Source organism: Cyclopterus lumpus, chromosome 19 (assembly GCF_009769545.1).
Source record: "Cyclopterus lumpus isolate fCycLum1 chromosome 19, fCycLum1.pri, whole genome shotgun sequence".
Classification (NCBI taxonomy): Eukaryota; Metazoa; Chordata; class Actinopteri; order Perciformes; family Cyclopteridae; genus Cyclopterus; species Cyclopterus lumpus.
This window is the reverse complement of record NC_046984.1, coordinates 2,413,668-2,440,264: the sequence shown is the minus strand read 5'-3', so window position 1 is coordinate 2,440,264 and position 26,597 is coordinate 2,413,668. Positions and strand designations below refer to the sequence as shown.

The window sequence follows — 26,597 nt, the reverse complement described above, 5'->3', positions numbered from 1 at the left end:
AGATGGGTTGTTTAGTATACATACAATACCTGGTCAAATGTAAACAATGTGTGGATGTTGATAGAGAACGTGCATACTGCTTGATAAAACAAATAAAGAATTCATATTTATCAATACATTTGTCATACTTTACAGATCCCTGCATCGCTTTTACAATCCACCCCAGAAATTACAAAATTACAATATTACAATAAAACAGTGGAACCTCGGATTCAAATACTAAACTAATCTGTTAGGTTACTGTATCAGGGTGGTAAAAGGCTGAATTCATTGAGTGTTGTCTCAATAAGGATTGGTACAATTACCCACACATAGGTCTAAAATCTTTATTACTTTTAATTAATGAGCCTTTGAACAATTAATCGATTAATTCCAAAACCTTTACCATAGAAATAGAATAGAAGTAGAACGGACTGAACTTGATCTTGGTCATTTGACTGAAAATGGTGATAGTTGTTAGTTGTTATGGTGACACACACGTCAGTGTGTAAAGTGTTGCAGATGGCTAGTTAGCTCGGTAGCTAGCTTGTCCTTCTCTGGAGCGGCGGGGAGTGAAGCAGGGTTAGACCCAGCGCTGGTGCTGGGCTCATTTTCTAGAATTAACATGCTAGCTAGATGTAGCATTAAATCATGGTGTAATGTCAAACTCACTAGATGTAGCATTAAATCATGGTGTAATGTCAAACTCACTAGATGTAGCATTAAATCATGGTGTAATGTCAAACTCACTAGATGTAGCATTAAATCATGGTGTAATGTCAAACTCACTAGATGTAGCATTAATCAACTCACTAGATGTAGCATTAAATCATGGTGTAATGTCAAACTCACTAGATGTAGATGTAGCATTAAATCATGGTGTAATGTCAAACTCACTAGATGTAGATGTAGCATTAAATCATGGTGTAATGTCAAACTCACTAGATGTAGATGTAGCATTAAATCATGGTGTAATGTCAAACTCACTAGATGTAGATGTAGCATTAAATCATGGTGTAATGACAAACTCACTAGATGTAGATGTAGCATTAAATCATGGTGTAATGACAAACTCACTAGATGTAGATGTAGCATTAAATCATGGTGTAATGACAAACTCACTAGATGTAGATGTAGCATTAAATCATGGTGTAATGACAAACTCACTAGATGTAGCATTAAATCAAGTTGGCTACACCGGTTACAGAAACTGGGCCTCAGAAAGTTGTCACTGGATGAAGCTGTGAGCTGTTATATCGTCCTCATTTACTCCGGCTCTCTGAGCTACGCAACATCACCCACGTTACTCTACTGCTCATTTTAGTTGTTACTGCAACTCAACAGCAGGTTTTAAAGAAGAATTGTACTGCATTATCTGGTTCCACCTCTGACTGCAGCCAGCATCACCACACCTGTAACCACACCCAATGGTGCTGACACCCAATGGTGCTGACACCTGGGCATCACTGCAGGAAGGTGGGACGTTAAACCAGTGGCGACCAGCGAAGAGAGATTCAGCGGGGGCCAAGTTACTTTATAAAAACTCCTGCCTGACATTTGCACTACAGTTTAATGCAATGCACCAATGTGCCACAATGAAAAGTGAACCTACAAGCAGGTAGTAAATATGCGGGGGATCTGACAATGACAGCAACTTCCTTTATACTGGCTAATGGGAAGTGGAAAAAGAGCTACAAAATGGGACATAATACTGTAGAAAGACACACTTTGAACACAGTGAAATAGCAGCATCCAAAGGATGGGGACATTATTTTGCTAATTAAATCATTCTTCGTCTTGTTATTATTATTATTATTATTATCATCTTCATCATCATCATCATCAATGGATTATTTAACTTTAACAAGTTATTAGCATATTTGAAAACTTCACTTTAAATGTTATTTTGAAATGTGGCTTTTAAGTAATTAACATTAATAAACCATTGAAAATGTGTTACCTATTATAATAGTACAGTACACTTCTGCCTCAATGTAAATGTTGTTCAAACTTTTACACAAGAACAATAAAATAATGAAAAACATGGGTTTACCGTATGGATGTAGTGTTTTCATACATATTGGATTTGGTTGAGAGCAAAGGAACTACCAAATATACACTTAATGTAAGAAGAGATTCTTAGTCTTTTTTTACAGATTATTTGGTTAGATATTAGTTATATAGTCATAATAGATGGTCATAATCATCTTTTTCACCTGCAGTCAATGTCTTCTAAAGCTGTTTGCATTAAAGCGATAGTTTAACATTTTGGGAAATACAATTATTCACTTTCTTTGTCAGAGTGAGATGTAAAGATTCTCATTGTTTGTGTGTTAAAGTACAGCGCTGGAATCAGAGCGTAGTTAGCCTAGCTTAGCATTAAGACTGGAAGCAGGGGAGAAGCGCTAGTCTGGTTCTGTTCAAAGTTCAAAATGAAACCTACCAACAGCCCTAAAGCTCACTAGCAAATACAGAGTCACAAGCAGGTGCAGTGACTGTTCATGGAATCCCGTTGTCATGGTAGTTTGATCCCATCGTGCCTGGTCAGACAGGTGCACACTGATTGGGCTCCAGGCTACACTGTTAGCTTGAGAGGTGTTCATAGGTAGGTATTTGTTCTCCACTTTGGCTGAGCTAGGCTAGCTGTTTCCCTCTAGTTCCAGTCTTTATGCTAAGCTAACCACGTCCTAACTAAAGCTCCAAAGACATGAGATCGATGTCAGTCTTTTCATTTTACTCTCGTAGAGAAAGCAAATCAGCACATTTTCAAAAAGATTGAACTGTTTCTTAAAGATGACCTAACCCTGTAAATACTGACGTATTGTCCTTTTTAACATGTTTTATAATCGGCATATTGGCTCAGTAACCAAGCCCAACTCCGCACAGGGAAGAGTGCTAAAACAATAATAATCTCAACATTAAGTATAAATAATAGCGACCGACAATTTAGCTTGATCAAAGAAGAACCGTTAAAGAAGACCCACGTGAGTGTGATGTAACACCGACCGTTCATTTCACTCTATTTGTAGACCTAAAAGAATCCCTCGGTTAATGAACACTGGATGCCTTTAGGAGAGCTTTTCATCATGTCATACAATGTAAGCATGTGGTTAGTAGTAGGTTTGTAATAACCTTTTGGCACAGAGGACTGAAAATAAAACACTTTTACTGCCATTTGTAAGCAGCAGGATTGGTTAACCTGATTCTGTGTTGGTCCACTTTACTGATGGAGTGGTCACACGCTACGCCTCGCTGTCGTAGCCCAGGATGGGAGCCAGCCACCTCTCCGCCTCCTCCACACACATGCCTTTCCTCGCGGCGTAGTCCTCCACCTGAAGACAAGAGCAGAGACATTACAAGTTGGGCCGAATTCTGTGACCCCGTCCCATTGTCAAGTCCTCTCCGTTACAAATCCTCCTCCAAAGTATTTGCTAGGACTTTAAGTGAAATCCTAGTAATTTATCTGTTATTTGTGAGATTATTCTCTATAGTGACTTAAGCGCAGTCCGGTGATTTAGCATTGCACTGCTATAACATTGTCGGACTATATCGTGGAGAGTTAAAAAATAAATAAAAATCAGAACAGATCGGCAGTCTTTTTCTTTTGTCGAAATCTAGCGCCTACATTACCCACGATGCAACTCAACCACAAGCTATAGTGGTCTGGGAAGCTAACTTCTTCTAACTCCACACCCATTGAGTTTTTATGATCATTACGATTATATTAATGTAATTATATTAATGTTACACTTAAATCATAATCTTGTCGTCCAGGCATACATTTCATTCATTTTAAATGTGTCTGCGAGTCCTGTCCAGAGTTCTCTAAATAAAGAGGAAGAGATTTGTAATCCAGTTCCAACTTGCTGAATGTCAGCCGAGGACTCACAACGTGATGGGATGTAGGATTTGGGGGTTAGTTACGCACCAGCGGGTTATCTCATCACACATTCTCACTGGAAACATTTTCTCGAGTTATTTTTGTTAGCAGTTAAAAGATGTGGATAGTTAGCCGAACCTGCTCCTTGGTGATCTTTCCCACAGCGAAGTACGAGGCCTTGGGATTGGAGAAGTAAAGACCGGACACAGAGGCAGCGGGCATCATGGCCAGCGACTCTGTCAGACAAATACCTACACACACAGACACACACAGACACACACACACACACACACACACACACACACACACACACACACACACACACACACACACACACACAAGATAAAAGCGGAAGGTTGGTGTGTTTCGTTATCACACTTGTAGAATCGGAACAACCTTGATTGTTAGCAGCATAAACATAACAAAGACTTGAAGCCTAAATGATTCTCTCTCTATTCCGTCTGACACCTTTGATGAGCCTTTTGTGGCCTCATTAGGTTAAAGCCGTCAATGGTCTCTTTTGGTACTGAATTTCCACAAAATAATTGTTAGTCTTTTAACGCAGACCTAACCTGCTTAGTGAAAAAGATGACGTGAACTAGGGCTGAACAATATATTGATACGGTGATATTAGAGTAAATATCGTCTTAGATTTTGGCTGTCGTAATGTGTCATGGTGGGGATCCTGAGTTTGACTCCCTCCATTGTAAGGGGTTAAGATGCCAACCATGAACTACAGTGTCCCCGGTTCAAGACTGGCTCGGGACCTTCGTTAGATCTTTCTCTCTCTTGTTTTTTTCTCATCTCTTCACTAGAAGTGTTTTATCTGCAATTGATCTGTAATTAAAACAGATCAATTTATTATTATTTATTAAAAAAAATAAAAGCCTGTACCTCAATGAAATGAAGCAAAACATTTTCCCACGGTGTCATGTCAAAGAGGTTTTTAGATTTACTGTGAAAAAAAGGCCTTTGGGTAGAAAAGAAAAATGCTCCTTTAAAAGCTAATCTGGTATTCACAGAAAAGCAGGCGTTGTGGCGAAAACAGCGGTCCCGGTTTGATTGACAGTTGAGCCGACCCAGTAAACAAACCTTCGCTGGTGGCTGTGGCTTATAAACTGAGGGCAGACAGTGTTAAGTTGGTGGTGGGGCTGAAGGTCATCCAAACTGACCGATGTTGACCTTACGAGGTGGATCGTTAACAATGTTTAATATTCCGTAAGCTAATTAGCCATTAGCAGTGCACTTTTCCCTGGAGGATATTTGTTTGGCAGTTTGTTCAACGAGACACGAGATGCCCTTGTTTGTAAGTGAAATAAGAAGTAGACGTTAGCTAGAAACCCAGTGTGGGTTGTTGTTGGTTTGTTATCTGTCAGTCATTTTTGCAGTTGACAATTAAATGATTTAGGTTGAGGGACTTCATGTATGTCAACAGCAATCCACATGTGATTCCAACTGGTTTCAGGCACAGACACCATATAATATTTATTGTTCCTTTGTAGGTACTGAATTGTTCTCAAAGAGATGATGCTGATTCATAGAGCAGAGCGTATGCTGAAGCGGTATTCATTCTTTTTGCAAATTGTTTTGCCGGTCGGGGGTGCAGAACAAGCTCTCGACGCATGGACGTACCATCACCTCCTCCACTTGTTGTGTTGAATATGTTAGCGAGAGTTAGTGATTTACATATTCAGCAGCAACACAAGCATTCGACTGGAGTTGAGTTTGTGTCCACCTGATGAATCGAAGTGCAGTCCTCCTTCTAGCTCCGTTGCACAGAAAACAGCTGGAAACCAGGTTGCCGAGCGAGAGGAGTCTGTACTGTACGTCAAACCCATGATGCCCGGCGTGAGATGGACGGCACAGCGCTGTAGCTTTTATTCAAGTTAAAAAGTAGATAGAAGTGGCTAAACTAGGTTGATTTTCACGGCGCACATGATTCGCTCAACCCCATTGGCAGACCCGGCTGTGAATGAAAATGGATATCCGAAACCCAAGACAACAAAATGTAATCCGAAAGATTGAATATTTATGTCCAGACCGAGTGGGTTCATCTTCAAGAGACACCCTTTTCACATTAGTCATTTGATCTATTGTGTGTCTAATGTAAAATAAAATAAAAAAACCTCATTATTATGTATAATGTGGCCTCCAAATTAGAGTCAGTTTTCTCCCTCGTGTAACGACACATATCTGACGTTTTGTCATCAGTCTGTGCAGCAGAAACCTGCAATGAGACGTAAACCTTCACTTTCCATCTGTAAAATAGAAAGCACCCTCCCCTCCCCTGTACGCAACTGTTCAAATGTTTATTTTCCCAATGTTGTGATGATCACTTGAGACAGTTTGACGAGTGTGGCGGCAGCTCGGCTGAGCCAGCAGTCGAACCCACAGGACGCAATGATCACGCAGCTTGACTGGTAGTTAGGGAGATGCAATGACAAGCTGATGTACAGTGTACTGTACACGCTGCCATAAAACACCCTGCTCATGCTGGCTCAGCCAAGCGGACACATTTTCACATCTGAAACTCTGCAGTTACAGTTTGTGCACTCATTTAAGCTGCATGCCCGTCATATGCACTGGGATCTTTATTCGTGAAATATATCAATGTGGTGAGTGTGAAAACGTACACTTTTGGTGCACCCTTTAGTCCATTATAAAGGTGTGATATCCTGCAGTTATGTATCGACTAATTCAGAAATCATCCCTCTCTTATGACCCACATGGTTGTGTATCTTCAGAGACCCCGGTGCCCTCTGCCTGTGTTTTATCTTTTCATCCTTATTTCGCCGTGTTCAGGAGTCTTCTGGGCATCAGCATAAGAGCTTTGGACCCCACGTGGGGGCGTGACACTGAGTCCATCTGTCCAGCTATTGGCCAGTCAGATGGACTCGGTGGACCGGAGAGGCTCAAGAAGAACAATTTCACCTACGAATGATTCGACTATGAGGGCCTCAAATAAGTCCATCGTATCACATCAGTGCCAATGATATAGAGCACAGTGTGTCACATTGTAGGCTTAAAGTTCTCAAATAACAGTCCATTAATATATGAATTCTCAACAAAATACTAGAAATTGATTAATCATATGTGCAATTATTTATAATAAATAATCGTATCAAAGTTAATACAAACTATCAACAGAACACGACAAAGGATTCAATTTCCTTATTCAGTCTTTAAATTATGACTTGATGGGTTTTGATAATCTATTCACTGACATTAATGTGTCAGCCTCACATTTTTCATCTTAAGATATATTTTTCCAACCATTTCCATACTCCATGAAGACATCTGAGCATGGTTCCACCTAAAATAGGATTTCTTGGTTTATTTGAACCTTATAGTGAAGGTTGTCAATCATACATCTCAGAGTTAGAATGTAGCACCTTTAGCGTGCAGAGACAAGAAAACAAATGTCATTTCATTTTGCTGTCCAAAGGCTCCTTAAAGAACGTTCGACCCACACCTCATGTGCACAACAATACGACAGCACGGAGCCTTTCAGCTGCAGTTGGAATGGTTAAATGCCTGATGCTCTCACCGGTCTTCTCCTGGATCCCGGCCAGGCTCCACATGGCGGTCTTCTCCGTGTGGTCAGGCTGACTGGGGTAGCCGGCTGCAGGTCTGATGCCCTGGTATCGAATTCTGTGGAGGTCCGAGGCCTGCAGAGCCTCGTCGGTGCTGTAGCCCCACAGCTCCTTACGCACGCGAGCGTGGAGCTCCTCGGCGAAGGCCTGGAGGATGGACAGCAGGTTGGAGCAGAGACCAAAGACAAGGTCTAGTTACAGAGCAGTGGCGTGTTCCCTACTGTACCTCGGCCAGCCGGTCAGCCAGGGCTTTGACCATGATGCTGTTGTAGTCGTCTCCCTGGGCCTGGAACTGCTGACTCAGTTCCTCGGCTCCAAACACACCCACAGCGAACACGCCGAGGTAGTCGGCCACGCCGCTGTCTGCCGGGGCAACGAAGTCAGACACACACAGGTAGGGCTCTGAACTGGAGCTGTCCTTCTCCAGCTGCAAAAAAGACACACACACCCACACACTGGTCAACCAGCAAAATGCTTTGTCTATGCTACATGTGTCCACTCCTCAATCTTCTCAGACAGCTAAACAACAACCGGGGGTTCTCAGTATTGAGAGTGTACAATTACACAGAAAATGTCACATAAGAGTTAAAACCACGTCTGTTTATTATCCTTCCTTTTTTCTATTTCGACAGTTGACACAATCATAACAAAAAAGCATAACAATTAAAAAACAGAGGTGGATCTGTGTACCTCTGCATGACAGACACTGAACTTGGTGCGATGCAATGAAATGTACTGCAGCTGTCTATGAACCTCACCTGTTGCCGTAAGCCGTGGAATGTGCCGATTGGCTCGGCGTCTTTGTGCACTGTGACATCACCTTCGTACACGCGGATGTCATCGCCATCACTCTGGGCACGCCAGAACCCCACCAGGCCCTGCCCCTTCAGACTCCCGCTGTCAATCATCTGGTTGAGCAGCCGCTGGGCTTCATCGAAGACTCGGCGAGCCTCCGCACCTGCAGGAAGTCAATATTGCTCAAAGGGTCAGGCACGGTTTCACCCTGTGTGACGACGAGGCTGGAGTTCACTGCTGAGTATGTGTATGTGTGCTTGGAGACAATTATGTCACTGCGTGTGCATTCACAATGTATACAGAGTTTTGTGAAGTCAACATTTATCCAAGAAAAGATAGATGTCAAATGTGTGTATGTTTTTATCTAATGAAATATTTTGCCTTTCAAAAACAACATTTTCACTGCTTCCGCCCACCGCAGCAATCTAACAAAAATGACAGTCCAAAGAAAGTCGGATTACTTTTAACTTTTATTTGTTAGGTTGATGATGACATATTTAATGGCATTTAAAGCTTCATTCTAAAAACCTCAATAAAAGCCCTAACGCAGTGAGCGATCTGGGTGCTGCGGGGGTGAATTCTGGGCTTTGAGAGGGGGGAAGCTTCAGGAACGAAGAGCTTCGTGAGCGGGAAGGGAAACAAATGTGTGTGGTGTGGTTTGTGAAGAACCGTGACCGACGGCGAGCTCGTACCAACGGTCTTGTCGTTGAAGATCTTGGGGTAACCTCTGTTGGGGTATTTTCCTCTCAGCTGCCACACATCAAAGAAAGGCTTCCAGTCGATAAAGTCCAGCAGACTGGTCAGGTCGTAGGACTCAAACACACGGGTGCCCAGGAACTGAGGACGCACTGACACACAAAGACAAAGAAAGAGCACACTTTATGGCCCATGAAGAAACATGTTCCTCTGTATCGGCTTGTTCCAACACCTCAACGAAGCCAAATGATATACTTACTTTAAAGGGTAACCTAAGTGTTTTTCAACCTGGACTCTATTCTTCTATGTTTTTGAGTGTAAGTGATGGGGACAAACATTTTTTTTAACTGATCCAGTATTGAGGGAGCTGTAATGTAATCGCTCCTCACCGTCAATCGACGTCCACTAGAAGTGCTTGTTTTTGTCACCGAGTGTGTCTAAAAAATTTTTTATTTTCCTTTTGTCCTGATCCGGTCTGTTTGTTATTGTGTCATGTGACTCAATGACAACTGTGGAAACGCGAGTGAGAGTTGGGGAGACGAGAGCCAAAGAACTCAATGTCATGGCTGAATCCCCAGCTGACTTCCACACAATGTGGAGGTGACGGCAGATGAATGACTTTGGATTTCATTGATCCGTGCCAACTTACCTGGTCTGGGCAGAGAGAGCCAGTCTATATGTAAAGCCTTGTCTCTGGCCTGGGAAAGAGACAGATACCTGCGATCCTGAGGAAACAGAGGCAGACAGAGGAGGAAGAGGAAGGCACGGCAATGTTATTCATGCAACACATTTCAGGACAAGTAAACTCAATTTGCTCAAATTAAAACATAACCAACCAACTGTGGAAAGATTCAGAAAATTCATTAGTAGCGAATTGACTCGTAGGTCTAGAACAGGAAGGCCATCAGAGGAGAGCAATGTGATGCGCGTGTGATCGGATGTACAGTTCACTTGTCTGGACAGTGTTATATGTCACGTGGGTCACTGACGACTTGGGGAAGAAAGTCGGGTGGTCAAAGAGTCGATGAGGGAGGAAGTGTTTTAAACGGGTGGAGACGTGAGGCGCTCCGCTAAAAACATACACGGCGGGATGTTTGTGCGATTTACAGCTGTCCGTTCAGATTACGCTTCAATAGAAAAGGTGACAAAGATAGACTTGGAGGAAAATAACGCAGGGGGTTAGTAAGAATTAATACATTGAATAAAATGGAAGCATATCTATTCTATCAGACGGACGTCAAAAACCTTTTTTTCTAAAAACGCTTTCCATGTAGATCGACTCGGACCATCCTCTTGTTCCCGTTTGTCTGATGCCTTTGTGATGACTCTTCAAAGAACTAGTTCTGTGCAATGAACTTAAACTATCACACGATGTACTACTACTACTACGTGACTTCAGGAGTCTGAACAGGGTTCGACAGTAACAGTCTCCAGGGTGCCATCAGCAACTATTTTGAGAAATTGCAGACCAATTATTGACCTTTGGTTTACATCAGTGGCACCCACTTTTTTTTAACATGTCAAAAAACCATCTTCAACATCAGTAGTTTAAAGAATAGTTGTGGAAGAACTATGGATTTCAGTACCCACAAGAGATAGTATGTAGTACATACTATGTTATGTATGAGCATATCCCAAACAAGTACTGTTAGAAGCCTGATATCATTTCTTCCTCAATGAGCCACACTGTTTCCCTCAGGTCCACAGGCCGTGCTGCTGACTCAAATACTTGCTAGAGCAGCAAATATGGAATAATCTACGGCTGAAAATAGTCCCCAACAAATGCCCTATTTTTTTCTGCAATGACCAGCTGTCTTTTGTTTTACAAATTAAACTGTAGGATTATTTTTAAAGATGTATCTTAAATGGTTGAAGAGACAAAGATGCAATGCTGACTTTGCCTATGTGGGTCACAGGACCCAGGAGTCAAATCTGCATTCTTACCTTCAGGGAGTCGTAGTGCTCCTGCCTGATCTCCTCATACTCCTCTTTCAGGTCCTCAAAGTACTCCTCCCTCACTGCCTCATCCAGGAGCTGTGAGCACTGACAGACAGGAACAAAGGCAGGAGGTTTGGACTGTGGTGACTCAGATCAACTGAGCCACATCCAGTAATATCAACTCCCTGCATTGAGAGAGTATTGTAATATTTTCTCATGGACTTGAAAATGCTACGGTTTGTCATCATGTGTGTCCCAGATCAAAGCAGCCAGGGTATTTCTATAGAGACTAATCAGCTTTTATTTAAATCCATTTAGCAAAAATAAACACATTTCTAATCATGCCAATTTAATGCTATGGGGTTTTCTGAAGGCCAACGGGGGAGTGGAAAAGCTCCAGTGACGTCTTACCACCACCACACTCCTGGAGGCGTCCAGGACATGGATAGCAGGAGAAGTGTAGCGAGGGGCGATCTTCACAGCTGTATGCGTCCTATCAAAATGCAAAACACACAAATTACTCAAGAGACCACTGCAAAATATCAACATGTTATAGTAGTCCACCTTACAATGACTACTTTTTTTTTTTTAAGAAATGCATCCATTATTCATTCATAAATTATTCCTACAGATCAGTGTGTGAAATACGTGGCGTCTCAGGCCTCACTTCAGACGCCCTGAACATTTTGGGTTGGCTTCTGTGTGTGGACCTGAATGGACCCCGTGTGTGTTCCGTTTGTATGTTTCTTTGTGTTACTTTGATGTGGTGGCTCCTCCAATCAGCAGCGGCGTTGTCATTCCCAGTCTCTCCATCTCTTTGGCAACGTAGATCATCTCGTCCAGAGAGGGGGTGATGAGCCCAGACAAGCCGATGATATCTGCAGGAACAAAGCCAACATCCAATATTGCTGCTGCTGAGATTATGAAAGAAGAACAACAATAACTTCTAGCATTCGGACTGGCCAGTCGTTCAGTCAGGTTACAAATGTTATTTTTTTCTTCATCATCTAGCAAATGATATATTCTGATTATAGTGTTAGTATACCAAAGAAAAAGGTCCGATGATAGATATTATGTTTTTTTTTTTACTGCTTTATCTTTGATTCATGACCACTTCTATCCTCTTCTTATGAGAATTATCTGGAAATAATTCAACATGAGCTGCACACAACCTTAACGGCCTCTGCCAACAAGGTACGGCAGCTTTTACGTTGCCTTAGAGGGCAAGCGTGAGGTCATCACTCACTACTGCTTAAATGCTAATATGAGTTTAAATGCTAATATGAGCTTAAATGCTAATATGAGCTTAAATGCTAATATGCAATGTGTGTTCTTGCTGAGCCGAATGGCTCTGCATGTGAAACCAGGGCAGTAGTGCAGCAGCTCTCTTGTGGCACATGGCTAAAAGTTAATTAAGTTAAGTTAAAACATTAATTTTCTAAACATATTTATGACATCAGATACGTTTTCTTGGCTAAATTTATTTTGTATAAATATGTTACGTCGACATCCCAGGCTGGACAACATGCAATTTAAAGTGTCCACAGTACCTGCTTTCTGTGCGATGGCCTCTCTGAGGATCCGATCACAGGGGACCATTACGCCCAGGTCTATCACTCTGAAAGACAAGAACATATTTTTTCATTTATTTGTTCTTTCTTCTATGGATTTGAAAGGCGTTAAATTCGATATTCAGAGCATTAACGAGCAGATAATGCATTACTCTCCCTCTGTGTGTGTGTCCCACTGGCCAACTAATACATCCTCTCATACTGCGGTGAAGGCCGATAACGCCATGCTGACCCACAGCGCCTCAAGTAAACACTGTTAGCTCTGTCAGCACTGTTGCCCTTGTTTGCACTGTGAGCGCTGTTAGCGCTGTTAGCCCTGTTAGCCGTTAGCCCCCGGCTCACCAGTCGCCTTGTGGAGGGGGGAACTAATTACACTGCTAATGCTGCTCGGGTTTCATTTCAGTAACGCGGAAGGCATCAAGAACCTGAGTCTGCTGGAAAAGCATGTGGTGGCTGACGTCTCGGTGATGGAACTGTCAACATTCAGCAGGAAAAACTATTTTACCTGAAGTTGTTGCAACCCAGCACCACACCAACAATGTTCTTGCCAATATCATGGACATCTCCCTTCACTGTAGCCAGAACTATGGTGCCCTGATAGGGATCCTGCAGACCAAGGAGAAAACATCAGAGGACCAGAAAACAGGATGAAAGCCTCTCTCTCTCTCTCTCTCTCTCGCTCTCTCTCTCTGCGTACACTTTGGCTATCTTCTCTTCTCTCTGTATTATTTTCCTCCATATTTTAGACACTGCCACTACTTCAGCTTACTTTACAAAGATTTCCTGAACCAATCTTAAAAGGGCCAGTAAGTAGCATTTCAGGGGATCCCCTGAAAATAAGAATCCTTGTGTTTTCGTTAGCTCAGAATGAGCTCTTCATATCTACATCGGGAGTGGGTCCACCATGATTATGATGGAGATGAAGATATTTGTTTAGGTTTAACAGATTTACACTACATTGAACTATGATGGTGACATCCCATTTAGATCTAAAGATCATGAATGCAAATATAAATGCATTAAGTGGAGACAAACCATTTCCTCAGTTGACCCCGACAACGCCATCATCTCCTCCCTCTCCTTCTCCATGAAAGGAATCAGATAGCCCACCGCCTTCTTCATAACGCGAGCCGACTTGATCACCTGCAAACACACAAGGACTTGAAGTTTTATTATCGTTTCAAAACGTTTACTCAAAACTAAACAGACTAGAGATATAAATTAGATTTGTATTTTAATTTGTGTCACCTTGAAAGCTGGACTAAGCTAACAGGCGGCAACCTCCGGTTCTGCTGAGCGAAGCCGATGTGCAAGTGTCTTAAAACCTGGATTCTCTCTACTGGAGGAGTCTCCTCTGGTTCCAAAAATAAGTCTGATTGTACAGAAAAGTCTATGAGAAAATGACTCTACTTGTCTTGATTTATTCCCTCAGTAAATATTGTAAACATGAGTTTATGGTCTTAATCTCTTCAAGTCTTCTTCAATACAACATGATGTTCATTTAGTAAATGATGGTCCATTTAGAGTCATATAGACCATAAAGAGGAGTATGCTGTAGGGCGGGCTTACTGTGATTGACAGTTCTCTACCAGAGGCATCTCTACGTCACTCCTGCGCATTCCAAATATGGTAACGTCAGTTCATTGGTTGCAGAAAAGCCACGGTGACATCACCATGACTAAGTCCACCTCTTAAACTTTTATCCCTGTGAAAGGTTATTTTTGGGGAGTTTTTCCTGATCCGATGTGAGGTCCTGGGACAGGGATGTCGTATGTGTACAGATTGTAAAGCCCTCTGAGGAAAATTTGTCATTTGTGATATTGGGCTATATAAAATAAACTGAATTGAATTATACACACTCTATGTTTGCTTCACACTATTTATAGTATTGATTATATAATAAAGATTACAGCTTAATGGGAAAAGCTAGAATTACCCTTAGCATTTGTTTCCCTCCTTCAACCAGTTTAGTTGCTCTTTTCCTCCACGACACGTCTGTCCAAAATACCATCACTTCATAATGTCATACTGTTAGACATTTTGAAGAAATTGTCACAATTACCATATAAATTCACAAGTTATGGCCAAAAGCATAACAAACCAACAGGACTGACGTTTTCATATTCTATAGCACATTTTTTGAAACATCCATCCAGAATATGAGAACAAACATAACCCCAAACCCTCTGCTAACCACAGCACTGCGGCTATCGCGGATACTACTATTGGAAATACATTTACATTGTTGGGTTGAAGGCTGGGTTGCCATCCTACCTGTGGAAGGAACATCTTGCCAGCTCCAAAGAGATCCCCCACCACCTTCATGCCGTTCATCAGGGGGCCCTCGATGATGTGAAGGGGTCGCCTGTAGCGGTCGACCTGAGCCTGACACTCCGCCACGTCCTCCACCGCGTACTTGTCTATCCCCTGGCAGCAGCAGCAACACGGGATGAGCATGACAGAAGAAAAGGGAAGGAATTCAAACAGGAGAATCGTTAATAGGGAAAATTATGTTTGGTTTTGATATTTCGTTAAAAAAAAAAGACACGGTAAAAATAGGATTAAAATGTAATGGTTTTTTTTGGTTGGGGGGTTTTCTTGTTCAACATTAGTAGTTTTTATTTTATTTTATTTATTTATTTTGTTCATTCTTTTTTGAGACATTTACAGATTTTTAGATGATGCTCATTTTAGTTATACATATTAAGAGCAAGAAGTGTAAAACATAGGATAAACAACAACATAAAAGAGACAGAATTAAACAAAAAACAAAAATAAAACAATGTATAACCAGGGAGTGATCTATTCTCTATTGTACAAAAACCTCTGCATTCTACAGACGACATTCACTTTTGACTGCTCTGCTACTTCTATGAAATGACATACACATCCTGTCTCCTAAGTGTCAGTCAAAGCAGTGTGTGGATGTGTGTGTTCATCATCATGTGATCATCAGAAGTTACCTTGATGAGAGCGTACTCCAACCTCTCCTCCACACTCCCTTCTCTCCACTCGTCTGTCTGAACCACCTTCTTCGCTCCTTTCACGTTGTTCTGTGAACAAAAGTAGTGAAGTCGTCATCTGTCGACCAAACTGAAGCGACAACCACCGGGTGTATTATGGGTGTGTGTATGCGTGTGTGTGTGTGTGTGTGTGTACCTGTGCGTAGACCAGTAGTTTCTCAGTCGCCTCAGCGTCTCTGTTCCAGATGAGGTTTTCACACAGTAACAGCAGCTCTTTATCGATGTCGTCATAGACCGGCAGGTTCCCAGCATTCACTATGCCCATATCCATACCGTCCTGGAGACGGGGAGGAGGACAAGCTGGGTGTTACGAGTAGAACGCCTGTCTGTGAATGCTCTTCTCACTGGACTGCTTTTTCCTGGGACCGCGGGAGATATGGGGGTTTAACCGCCACATCAGTGGTAACCATTCATACTACTCCAGGGCTTTGGTAGTAATTAACAGCGAATGGACTTAGCACTGCAACACGTGTCTTTCAGTTTAATTAAAGGTATTCTTCAGGATTCTATTATTCTGGAGCATTGTTTTTTTTTTATGTATTTGTTATTGAATAAGAAATATTTCTCCAAAAATGTTTAGTGTGTTTTAGGCATGTGTGTACAAAAACAAATCAACGGAAATCAGAATACCAAAACATTTCCATGGCAAGATCTTGTTAACTTTTACAGGAAAACAATACTACAAGACTAGAAACATAACAAACTGGTATGGGATGTGCACGGCCCAGGACAGGATAGGAGGGCTCTACAGCGGGTGGTTAAAACCGCCCAGAACATCATGGGTTCCCATCTACTGAGCATCAGTGATGCTGGTGAGGTGAGGTGCCTGCAAAGAGCCTGAAGGATGTTAAAAGACAAAACCCACCCAGAAACACCCTGTTCAACCTGCTGCAGTCTGGAAAGAGATACAGAAGTATCAGCAGCCTCACCACCACACATGAGAGCAGCAACCCTGCTGTGCAATGATTAATAAAATAACCTTGATAAATAACACTGCCTCTCATACAGAGATCCTTGAGAGAGAGCCACGTGAAAGAGGCTTCAGAGAAACAACTCTGATGGAGCCTTTTAACAACGCGTGGAATAGGACGGTAACGACTGGTGGCCTTGGCTTGGAGCACCCTGAGGACCAAAGTGTACCAAAGTGTGAAGGAACATCAGGACATGAACTGCTGGTCAGGAGCTTCATGACATGGATTTCCATCCATTGCAAAAACTCCCCATAGCTTCCCAGCAGACCGGAGGTCGTTACAGCAGAAACAGTCAACTTCATGGTGAAGTCCCACGCTGCTCTACGTCACTACGTTGTTTCGATTGAGAGACCTCTAGCAGTGGAAAATTACATATGCTGCATTCAAGAACCCAAGGTATGTAACCATGGAGATAGTCTGGGGTTTATCTGTTTTTGAGGTGGGAAAAACTGGAGAACATCGTCGTGACTATTAACTTTAAACTACAGACCTTACTGTGAACGGGTCTCTGTTTGGTTACCTCTATTGACAGCGAGGTGTGTGGATGGGTAGTTGTGCGTCAGTGTTTACCTTAATGGCTTGGTAGAGAAATGCTCCATGCATTGCTTCTCTGATGGCCTCCATCCCTCTGAAGGAGAAGGACAGGTTGGACAGACCTCCACTCACCCTGGCTCTTGGTAATGTCTCCTACACACACACACACACACACACACACACACACAATTTGTCTTTAAGTATTTATCATTGCGGCCAAAAATAAAGATGCAAGAGTATAGTTTACAATGTGTGCGTATTGAAGTGAAACCAATAATAAATTTAAAATATTTGCAATAAGAATGTCAAAATAACTTCAAAGGTTTGAGCGCATCACATTTTTTTTTTGTTCCTGTTAATTTTTTTTTGTTCCTGTTAATAGTATAGAAACAGTCTGCACAAGCTTGAGCCTGTTTATACGGAAGTGTTTTGAATAGTACATTGAGCCTAAATGTAGGTAACGAAAGCCATTTAGCCACTCGCATGTTTGCAAGAACATTGGGGTTTTCCCAAGGTTGAACATTTTAACCGCTCTGACCTTGAACAATGAACAGCAACAGTGGATCTTCATCATATTATTTGATTCAGAAAAAACCATCACCTTGATAAGTTTGGTGGCTCGGATGAAGTAGATGGCGTAGTCGTTGTGTTCCTCCATGCCCGTACCGATGGTGAGGATGTTGGGGTCAAAGATGATGTCGTTGGGGTTGAATCCAACTTTGCTAACTAGCAGCTTGTAGGCCCGAGTGCAGATCTCCACTTTACGGTCTGTATCTGCTGCCTAGAGAGGGACGGCAGACTTGTCAGCACACACAACTGGGTTTTTTGTGTGAGAGGGTGTATGTTTGTCCCCGCCCTTCCCACACCTGTCCCTCCTCATCGAAGGCCATGACCACCACAGCAGCTCCGTAGCGCTTCACAGTGGCCGCCCTGTGCAGGAACTCCTCCTCTCCTTCCTTCAGGCTAATACTGTTTACGATGCACTTCCCCTGACAGCATTTCAACCCGGCCTCGATCACTGAGAAGTTAGAGGAGTCGATACACAGAGGAACCTGGGGAGGAGATGGGCTGGTTAGTAACAGCTTCATATGCTGGACATGGGACAGTGTGGGAGGTTGAACATTCATTTCTGTTCCATATCAGTGAAATCTACCCAATATGGCAAAACAATGGTTTTGAGGAATTGTACGTGTTCATTTCCACTGCCCTTTAGACTCTTACCCGAGCGATGTCTGGCTCAGAACCAATCAAGTTACAAAATCTGGTCATAGCTGTTGGCCCCTCCAGCATCCCCTCGTCCATGTTTATATCCAGGACCTGGGCTCCCATCTCCACCTGGGCCTTAGCAATGCTTAGAGCCTCCTGGACAACAGACGGGGAAACAAACACGTACCAAATAAACTGTTGTACGCAAGCAAAGATGTCAGCTATGCTCAGGATTTGACCGAGCTTTTTGACAAATGAAAGAAATAGTACGACTAATAATAAAAGATAGCACTCAAAATTGTTCTCACCTCATAGTTTCCTGCCATGATCAGCTTGGCAAAGTTGCGTGACCCCGCCACGTTGCAGCGCTCGCCGATGTTAACAAAGTTGGTGTAAGGGCCGATCCTGAACGGCTCTAAACCTGGAAAAGAAACACATTTTATCCCCTTAACCTAGTTTTTTTTTTTTTCAAACAGGGATCAGTAGACCGAAGGGGGTTTTCAGCACCACTATTTCATGTTTTTAAATAGTTTAATAAGCATGCACATGTTTTGATGGGCGGAACATGAAATTCTCAAATAAAAGCCGGGTGTTGCTAATTAAACTCTAATATGGTTACTATGACTGTAATCACTATTTATATGTAAAATCAATCTCCTTTTTGTAATGTTCAATAGCTGTTAAACTCCCCTAAATTAATCTCAAAACATCCTGAATAGTTTCCATTTTAAAAGCCTGCTGGGAAAGAGAAGGCTTTTGAAATGAAACATGTTGAGTTTTCTTTACAGTAACTTAAGGTGCACCGTGTCATCACTATCCTCCATTTTTATATCAGACTTCCATACAATTAGACTACTTTTAACAACCAGAGGAGTCGCCTCCTGCTGGTCAGTAGAGAGAATGCAGTCAGGGCTAGCTGGTTAGCATAGCTCATTTCAGTAGCTCTCTCTGCAACACAACACATAGACGTCTTTGACTTGACGTCACCATTGTATAATGTCATAATGTGAGTTCATTTGACCCCATCTTACACGTTTCAAGAGAAGCAGAGTGGTGTTTATGTCAAACTACATTGTACTGAATGAAACCAAGGAACAGGTGAACATAAAGGAAGTGTGACGTTTGTATTAACATCATTTTAGAACCGGAACCAATCGGACACACTGACGCTTTAAACCAGAAGAATGATCAAATAGAACTAAAAGCACGTCTTTAATAGAACCCAGCTTCTAATAAGTAGAGAAGTGGAGTAAATAAATACATCTCTATTTGAAAATTCACAGTATTTCAAGTTACGTGACCCACATGCTCTCCTCACTAAGTTTATATTTTATCAACCAGAACAAGAAGGGTTTTATTTATTTCATTCTGTCATCACAGATGGTAACAGGAGGTTTGTAATACCTGACAGCAGCATGTAGTCTTGATAGATATTAGCAGCAGGAACTCTTGGCTGACAGTGTTTGACTGCTTCTGATAGGGATCTATACGAGGAAGAAGGAAGGGATAATATTGTAACGTTTTCAAAATCACATTTAAGTTTCTACGTTTTCTTGTCGGAAAGAAATGAAGAGAGTGACCTGATGTGTCCTGGAGTGGTCCCACAACAGCCTCCCACAATATTCACTAGTCCATCGGTAGCAAACTCCTGCAGAGAAACAGAAATACAACAACTCTCCATCAGGGTCGGCTTGATTTACCGAGCATACATTGTTCCTATTTTTTCATTTTGAATTCAACGTGTCTAAAACCAGGATGGTCTTCAGAGTAAACTAAGTCTATAGGAAATGATCTCCGCTTCTCAACATGGTCATCTTGGTCATGTGACGATGTCTATCTTAACACTGAACAGCAGACGTAACAATATATAACTCAATAGAATGGAACCTTTAAATTGGAGGCTGTTACTTCTGGAGTTTCGTCGTACCCTCCAAATGTGTTGGGAAGACCTAACAGGAAGAAAAATACAATAATGTGGTCTGACACGTGGTGCAACATGAATAAGGCTACAGGTCAATCTGTGTTACAGATCATTACAAAGGACAGCAGAACCATTGACAGTGTGCACTGATCCAGGCCGATTGTAACTCTGGTCCTTTCTTACTGGAGTTGGTGTTGGTGGATCATTAGATTGCATTATATCGAATGCTGTTTGTAATATTCTGTCTCACTATGCATAGCTGTCTGACGGGGTGGCCAAACATGTACCAAGTTCTCTTTGATTCATAAGTTTGAATTTATAATGTATAGAAATGTATGGTTCAATTAAACCTTTTTTTTCATGGAATTATTTCCAAAGAATTGTGATCAATTTGTTTTATTCTTTTTCCATTTAAAATATGTGTAAACTATGCAAAACCTAAATAAATCAGACCAGACTTATATATATTTAATCTTAGTGAAAAATGAATACATTGTTTGAAATCAAATGTAATTTTACACCAACTTCTCAAGGCCTTTTCAACATGAATGACTTTAATTGAACACTGAACAGGTTATGGCATGGGGTCAGGAAGTCTACAGACTCCATACATTCTGTTCATCTCCTGTACTTACTCATTCTAATGAGTAACAACTGATTATGTAGTTGCAACATTTTGATTCAAGACCTGCAGGCTTTGTCAAGGCCGTACTGTGCTGAAGATGTGATTAAGTTGTTTGGACTAAGTGAAGGTTACCTGCATTGGGATAACAGATAATGAAGGCTGTGGTGCTTTTTCCAATGGCCTCAATGAACGGCCTCATCTCTGTCGCCCCCAAGGCACAGTTCAGACCAATGCTGCAACACAGAGAGGGACAAAACCAGTAAGAAACTGGAGTTCAGACCAATGCTGCAACACAGAGAGGGACAAAACCAGTAAGAAACTGGAGTTCAGACCAATGCTGCAACACAGAGAGGGACAAAACCAGTAAGAAGCTGGAGTTCAGACCAATACTACAACACAGAGAGGGACAAAACCAGTAAGAAACTGGAGTTCAGACCAATACTACAACACAGAGAGGGACAAAACCAGTAAGAAACTGGAGTTCAGACCAATACTACAACACAGAGAGGGACAAAACCAGTAAGAAACTGGAGTTCAGACCAATGCTGCAACACAGAGAGGGACAAAACCAGTAAGAAACTGGAGTTCAGACCAATGCTGCAACACAGAGAGGGACAAAACCAGTAAGAAACTGGAGTTCAGACCAATGCTGCAACACAGAGAGGGACAAAACCAGTAAGAAGCTGGAGTTCAGACCAATACTACAACACAGAGAGGGACAAAACCAGTAAGAAACTGGAGTTCAGACCAATACTACAACACAGAGAGGGACAAGACCAGTAAGAAACTGGAGTTCAGACCAATGCTGCAACACAGAGAGGGACAAGACCAGTAAGAAGCTGGAGTTCAGACCAATGCTGCAACACAGAGAGGGACAAAACCAGTAAGAAACTGGAGTTCAGACCAATGCTGCAACACAGAGAGGGACAAAACCAGTAAGAAGCTGGAGTTCAGACCAATACTACAACACAGAGAGGGACAAAACCAGTAAGAAACTGGAGTTCAGACCAATACTACAACACAGAGAGGGACAAGACCAGTAAGAAGCTGGAGTTCAGACCAATGCTGCAACACAGAGAGGGACAAAACCAGTAAGAAAGTGGAACACAGACAGGGACAAGACCAGTAAGAAAGTGGAACACAGAGAGGGACAAGACCAGTTAGAAAGTGGAACACAGACAGGGAGTATTAGAAGTAATGGCACAGAGGTGTGTTATTGTCAGAACTCTCGTATGGGTGTGTTGTCCAGTAACTCACCAGAGGGGGTTCATGTGGGACACACTCACTACGAAGGCTTCTCCCGTCTGGCCGGACAGAGTGCGTCCACTTCGGTCAACGATGGTGCCTGAGATCTATAGTTGAGTGGGACAGGGCGGGGACAAGGGCGTTTGAATAAGTCAACTAAACCCTGCAGAACACACTCATCCCTGTTTTTAAATCTTTATCTGAATGTAGCTTGAAAATAATATGGCACGTGTGAAGGAAAGAATACACCACATCCAGGCAGACAGCACGTTTACATGAACTGCGTATGCTCAGACTCTGACTTCAAAAACACTCCCCATGCATGAACCGTCACTAGAGAGTAACTATGAGATTATGAATATAATATCAGTATAGACATACAAATATAGGTTTCCTTTCGTAGCTCTTCTCAAACAGCAGGTCGATGGCAAACAAGGCAGCCTGTAGAGGGAAACATACAACGGCAGAAACATCAATTCCTGTATACTGTAAAACATCAGCAAATATAAATATATATACACAAAAGGAGTCAAATAATTTTTTTGTTGACATGTTGGAACCAATCGGACGAGGGATACCTTGGCGTTGGCCGTATCAAAGATGGTTTCAACCAGAAGGATGTCTGCTCCTCCGTCCAATAACCCTCTGACCTGCTCCGAGTAGGCCTCTACGAGCTCATCGAATGCTGGGGAACACACACACACACACACACACACACACACACACACACACACACACACACACACACACACACACACACACACACACACACACACACACACACACACACACACACACACACACACACACACACACACACACACACACACACACACACACACACTCGCCTATTGAGTGGGTTTCTTTGTTTCCAGGGTGGCCATACAGCTAGAACACCTCACGTGTTCCCAATCTTTCAGTCACTTGAGAGATGAGAACTTTTATTGTATTTATTTCAAAGTGCTGTAGTAATCTTACTGATGTTCCTGAAGTCGGGCCTCTCGACAGACGGGGACACAGACAGCGTCTTATTGGTGGGACCCACTGCCCCGGCCACATAGCGTTTAAAACCTGATAACACAAACAGACCACAGCTGATGTTACACACGTGCGCGTGGAACTCCCCGTGCACGTTTTATCCACCACTGCAATGCTTAAAAGTTCAGCTGACCAGTCTGATTGGTGACGTCGTCGGCCGCCCTCCTCGCCAGCTCTGCAGACGCCCTGTTGAGACGGTAAGCCTGCGCGACAAACGCACAACACGAGTTGACATTTCAAAGGAAGAAACAAGCCTGTGACTCTCATATTTGTACGATTATATGGTGTATTGGTAAGAATCGGACAATACAACAGTGGTTATGATTCAATGGAGTACTCTATTGCATTTTTTTTATTTTACCTACAATGACGACTGAGTCAAGTCAATACAGGACATTAGAAACATAGATACAACTACTGCAATGAAACTACATTAGACCAAATTAAAAGCACGGCAATTTAATGGGTTTTCATTTAACTACTTTTATGAAACGTGTCACAGTGTAAAGAACAAACGCATAAAATCAGGGTATAACATGTTTACTATTTTACGCAACCAGTGTGTTCCGCATGTATCCCAGTCACTGTAACATTGAACATCTTCGCAGCACTACTTCATGTGCAGTCCGAGCGGCATTCCTACAACCCTGTCATATGTGACTGGAAATCATCTTGTCACTGGGGACCTGTACGTAAAAAATCCCAAAGCAAATGAAAACTACATACACACAGAATATAGATTTTTATTTAGAATGTCTTATGAAATGTTAAACTTCAAACACTAATACTTTCATTTCCGTGCATTATGACTTTAAAACCAAAATAAGTACGGTGCTTGCAAACTGACAGGGAGGATGTTGTAGCCTCTGGTGCAGATGAGATCATGGCCACAGAACCAGGTGGAGAGCGCACAGACACATGGAGTTTCCACCATCCGGGAAAACACGGACACAATTGCCGAAATCGATAATGAAAATGGAATCAACTATAACGGACTTTGCTACTGTTGGAATTTGCTAAAATGTGGATGCCTTGCAGGATTTATCCCCAGTGGTCAACAGTGTCATCCGCCATACCATGTGCTCCAGTCCATAGTCTGCCTGGGCCACAGAGGTGCTGCTGAATGTGTTGGTCTCTATGATGTCAGCACCGGCCAGCATGTAGTCCTAGAAACACAGAGAGCACGGGTTAGGACACTGAGGACGGGTTAGAATGTCATTCTGCACAAACTAGATTCCCTTTTCACGACATTTGTACTGGGTTGGTGTCAGAAAACTCACCACACATAGTACTGAAATGTACTACATGTCTGATACAGCACTAAAGGTAAGTGTATTGTGGGTGGGTGGGGCCCTGAATGAAGGTACCTTGTGTATTTTGTAAATGATCTCGGGCTGTGTGAGGCTGAGAAGGTCGTTGTTGCCCTTCAGTGGAAGAGGGTGCTCTTTGAACTCATCCCCCCTGAAATCTTCTTCTTCGAGTTTATGCTGCTGGATCATGGTACCCATACCGCCGTCCAGGACCATGATCCTTTTCTGCAGCACTGCTCTCAGCTCGGACTCTAATGGACAATGGCATCCTGGAAAAAACAAGAATTCATATTCATCAGGGATTTTTTTTACAGTTAAACAAATGTTTTAAAGAAAAAACAAGCAGATAGTGATAAACATATAAAAAGGGAGAAAATAAAACCATTACTTAATCTATTGACTTCAATGGTCTCGATCAGACAAACAAAACATCATACACATCAGGTTTTTATGCTAAAGATATTGTCATACTCAGAAAGCTGGATCAGGGAAAGTAAATTCACTCAAACGGACATTTAATTTGAACGACAAGTTGTTAATCGTTTCTTGTGTCGCAGAGATGATCATTTGACAGAGATATATATATATATATATATATATATATATATATATATATATATATAAATATATATATAAATATATAAATCTCAAGAACTGCATTTTTTCATCTACGTAACATTTAAAAAATCAGGCACATCTTGTCTCAAAAAGATGCAGAAAAGCTGGTTCACGCGTTTGTTACTTCCAGACTAGATTACTGCAACTCCTTATTATCAGGCTGCTCTAATAAGTCTCTTAAATCCCTCCAGTTGATCCAGAATGCTGCAGCTCGTGTACTCACAAAAACTAAGAAAAGAGATGACATTACTCCTGTATTAGCTGCTCTGCACTGGCTCCCTGTAAAATCAAGAATCACATTTAAAATTCTTCTCCTCACCTACAAAGCCTTGATTGGTGATGCACCATCATATCTTAAGGAGCTTGTAGTACCATGTTGCCCCACTAGAGAGCTGCGCTCACTAAATGCGGGGCTACTTGTGGTTCCTAGAGTCCTAAAAAGTAGGATGGGAGCCAGAGCCTTCAGTTATCAAGCTCCTCTTTTATGGAACCAGCTTCCACTTTCAGTCCGGGAGGCAGACACAGTCACCTCATTCAAGAATAGACTTAAGACTTTCCTCTTTAATAGTGCTTATAGTTAGGGCTGAATCAGGTTTGCCCTGGTCCAGCCCCTTGATATGCTGCTATAGGCTTATAGGCTGCTGGGGGATGTTTTAGGATACACTGAGCACCTCTCTCCTCTTCTCTCTCTCCTTATGGATGAATTTACATCTCTCCATTGCACCTTATTAACTCTGCTTCCTCCCCGGAGTCTTTGTGACTTCACGTCTCATAGGGTCCATTGGACCTGGAGGTGTCTGAAGCTGGTCCTGACCCCTTGCCCCTGCTTCCTGCATCCAGCTAATTTGTGATTTTGGGCTATACAAAATGAACTGAATTGAATATATGTATATGGATGTATGGATACTAGTCCTGAACAGCTGTTTGTTGCCAGCTTGTGTTTTATTTTCTGTCTGGCCTGATTCTCATAATCTCTGTGTTACATGTTTAATTTATATAACTAAGTTATGTATATAGTTACTTCGTTGTCTAAGATTGTACTGGAACACATGTTCTATCATAGCTAGCAAAATAAACTGTCGCATCCGCTTACAGTCCATGTGAAAGTTAGCGCGTGTAACTTGCCTCACGCACGCGCGCGGTGTCACTGGTGGACAGCAGTGAGTTCACTGAGAGCAGTATAGTTAGCATTGCAGGCTAGTAGCTACGAGTTAACCACACGGTCCATGCTGTGTACGCTGGACAAGACCACGCTAGTGGACTTACCCGCTTCCGAAGAGTGTTGAATGGCATTAGTCGGAGCCATCTTGTGGAGAGACCGCCTCGAAAACAGCCCTGCGGTCCGTCTGCAGACCAGGCGGTTAGTTCAGTAGCGCTCTCACGCTCCAGGCGCCTCAGCAGCAGCTCGAGATCACCACAACATCGACACTTCCGGCCCGAGTCCTTCACAACAAGAGCTTCGCCAAAACTCAAATAATGTTCTCACCTACCCCCGGCAATAACGTTAAAAATTCACAATCCAGTTCATTTGAATATTCTGCTTCAAAAGACTGCGGTCACGTGAGCCGGCTTCCGCGGATACCCCACGGCTTGAAATGCAATGCACGGTACGGTGTTACGGTACGGAGATAGACCCCCTTTTAAGCAGCGTTTT

The 26,597-nt window shown here is 42.4% G+C and overlaps 1 protein-coding gene across 1 annotated transcript; it reads right to left on the bottom strand.

The window, feature by feature from the left end:
• Positions 1 to 1,910: 1,910 nt before the first annotated feature.
• Positions 1,911 to 26,399, bottom strand: mtr (5-methyltetrahydrofolate-homocysteine methyltransferase). The gene is made up of 33 exons (XM_034558669.1): positions 26,210 to 26,399; positions 24,383 to 24,594; positions 24,092 to 24,181; positions 23,149 to 23,218; positions 22,956 to 23,048; positions 22,556 to 22,662; positions 22,359 to 22,418; positions 21,990 to 22,084; positions 20,865 to 20,965; positions 20,074 to 20,135; positions 19,767 to 19,834; positions 19,591 to 19,670; positions 18,495 to 18,607; positions 18,202 to 18,342; positions 17,847 to 18,032; positions 17,582 to 17,761; positions 17,017 to 17,133; positions 15,612 to 15,752; positions 15,416 to 15,505; positions 14,727 to 14,879; positions 13,488 to 13,595; positions 12,958 to 13,058; positions 12,432 to 12,499; positions 11,639 to 11,759; positions 11,293 to 11,374; positions 10,888 to 10,986; positions 9,593 to 9,668; positions 8,940 to 9,095; positions 8,211 to 8,410; positions 7,679 to 7,879; positions 7,407 to 7,599; positions 3,998 to 4,110; positions 1,911 to 3,311 (listed from the first exon to the last, which is right to left on the bottom strand). Exons 1-33 carry the CDS (start codon positions 26,247 to 26,249, stop codon positions 3,222 to 3,224), a joined length of 3,807 nt encoding a protein of 1,268 aa, XP_034414560.1. The 5' UTR covers positions 26,250 to 26,399; the 3' UTR covers positions 1,911 to 3,221.
• Between the last annotated feature and the right edge of the window lie 198 nt (positions 26,400 to 26,597).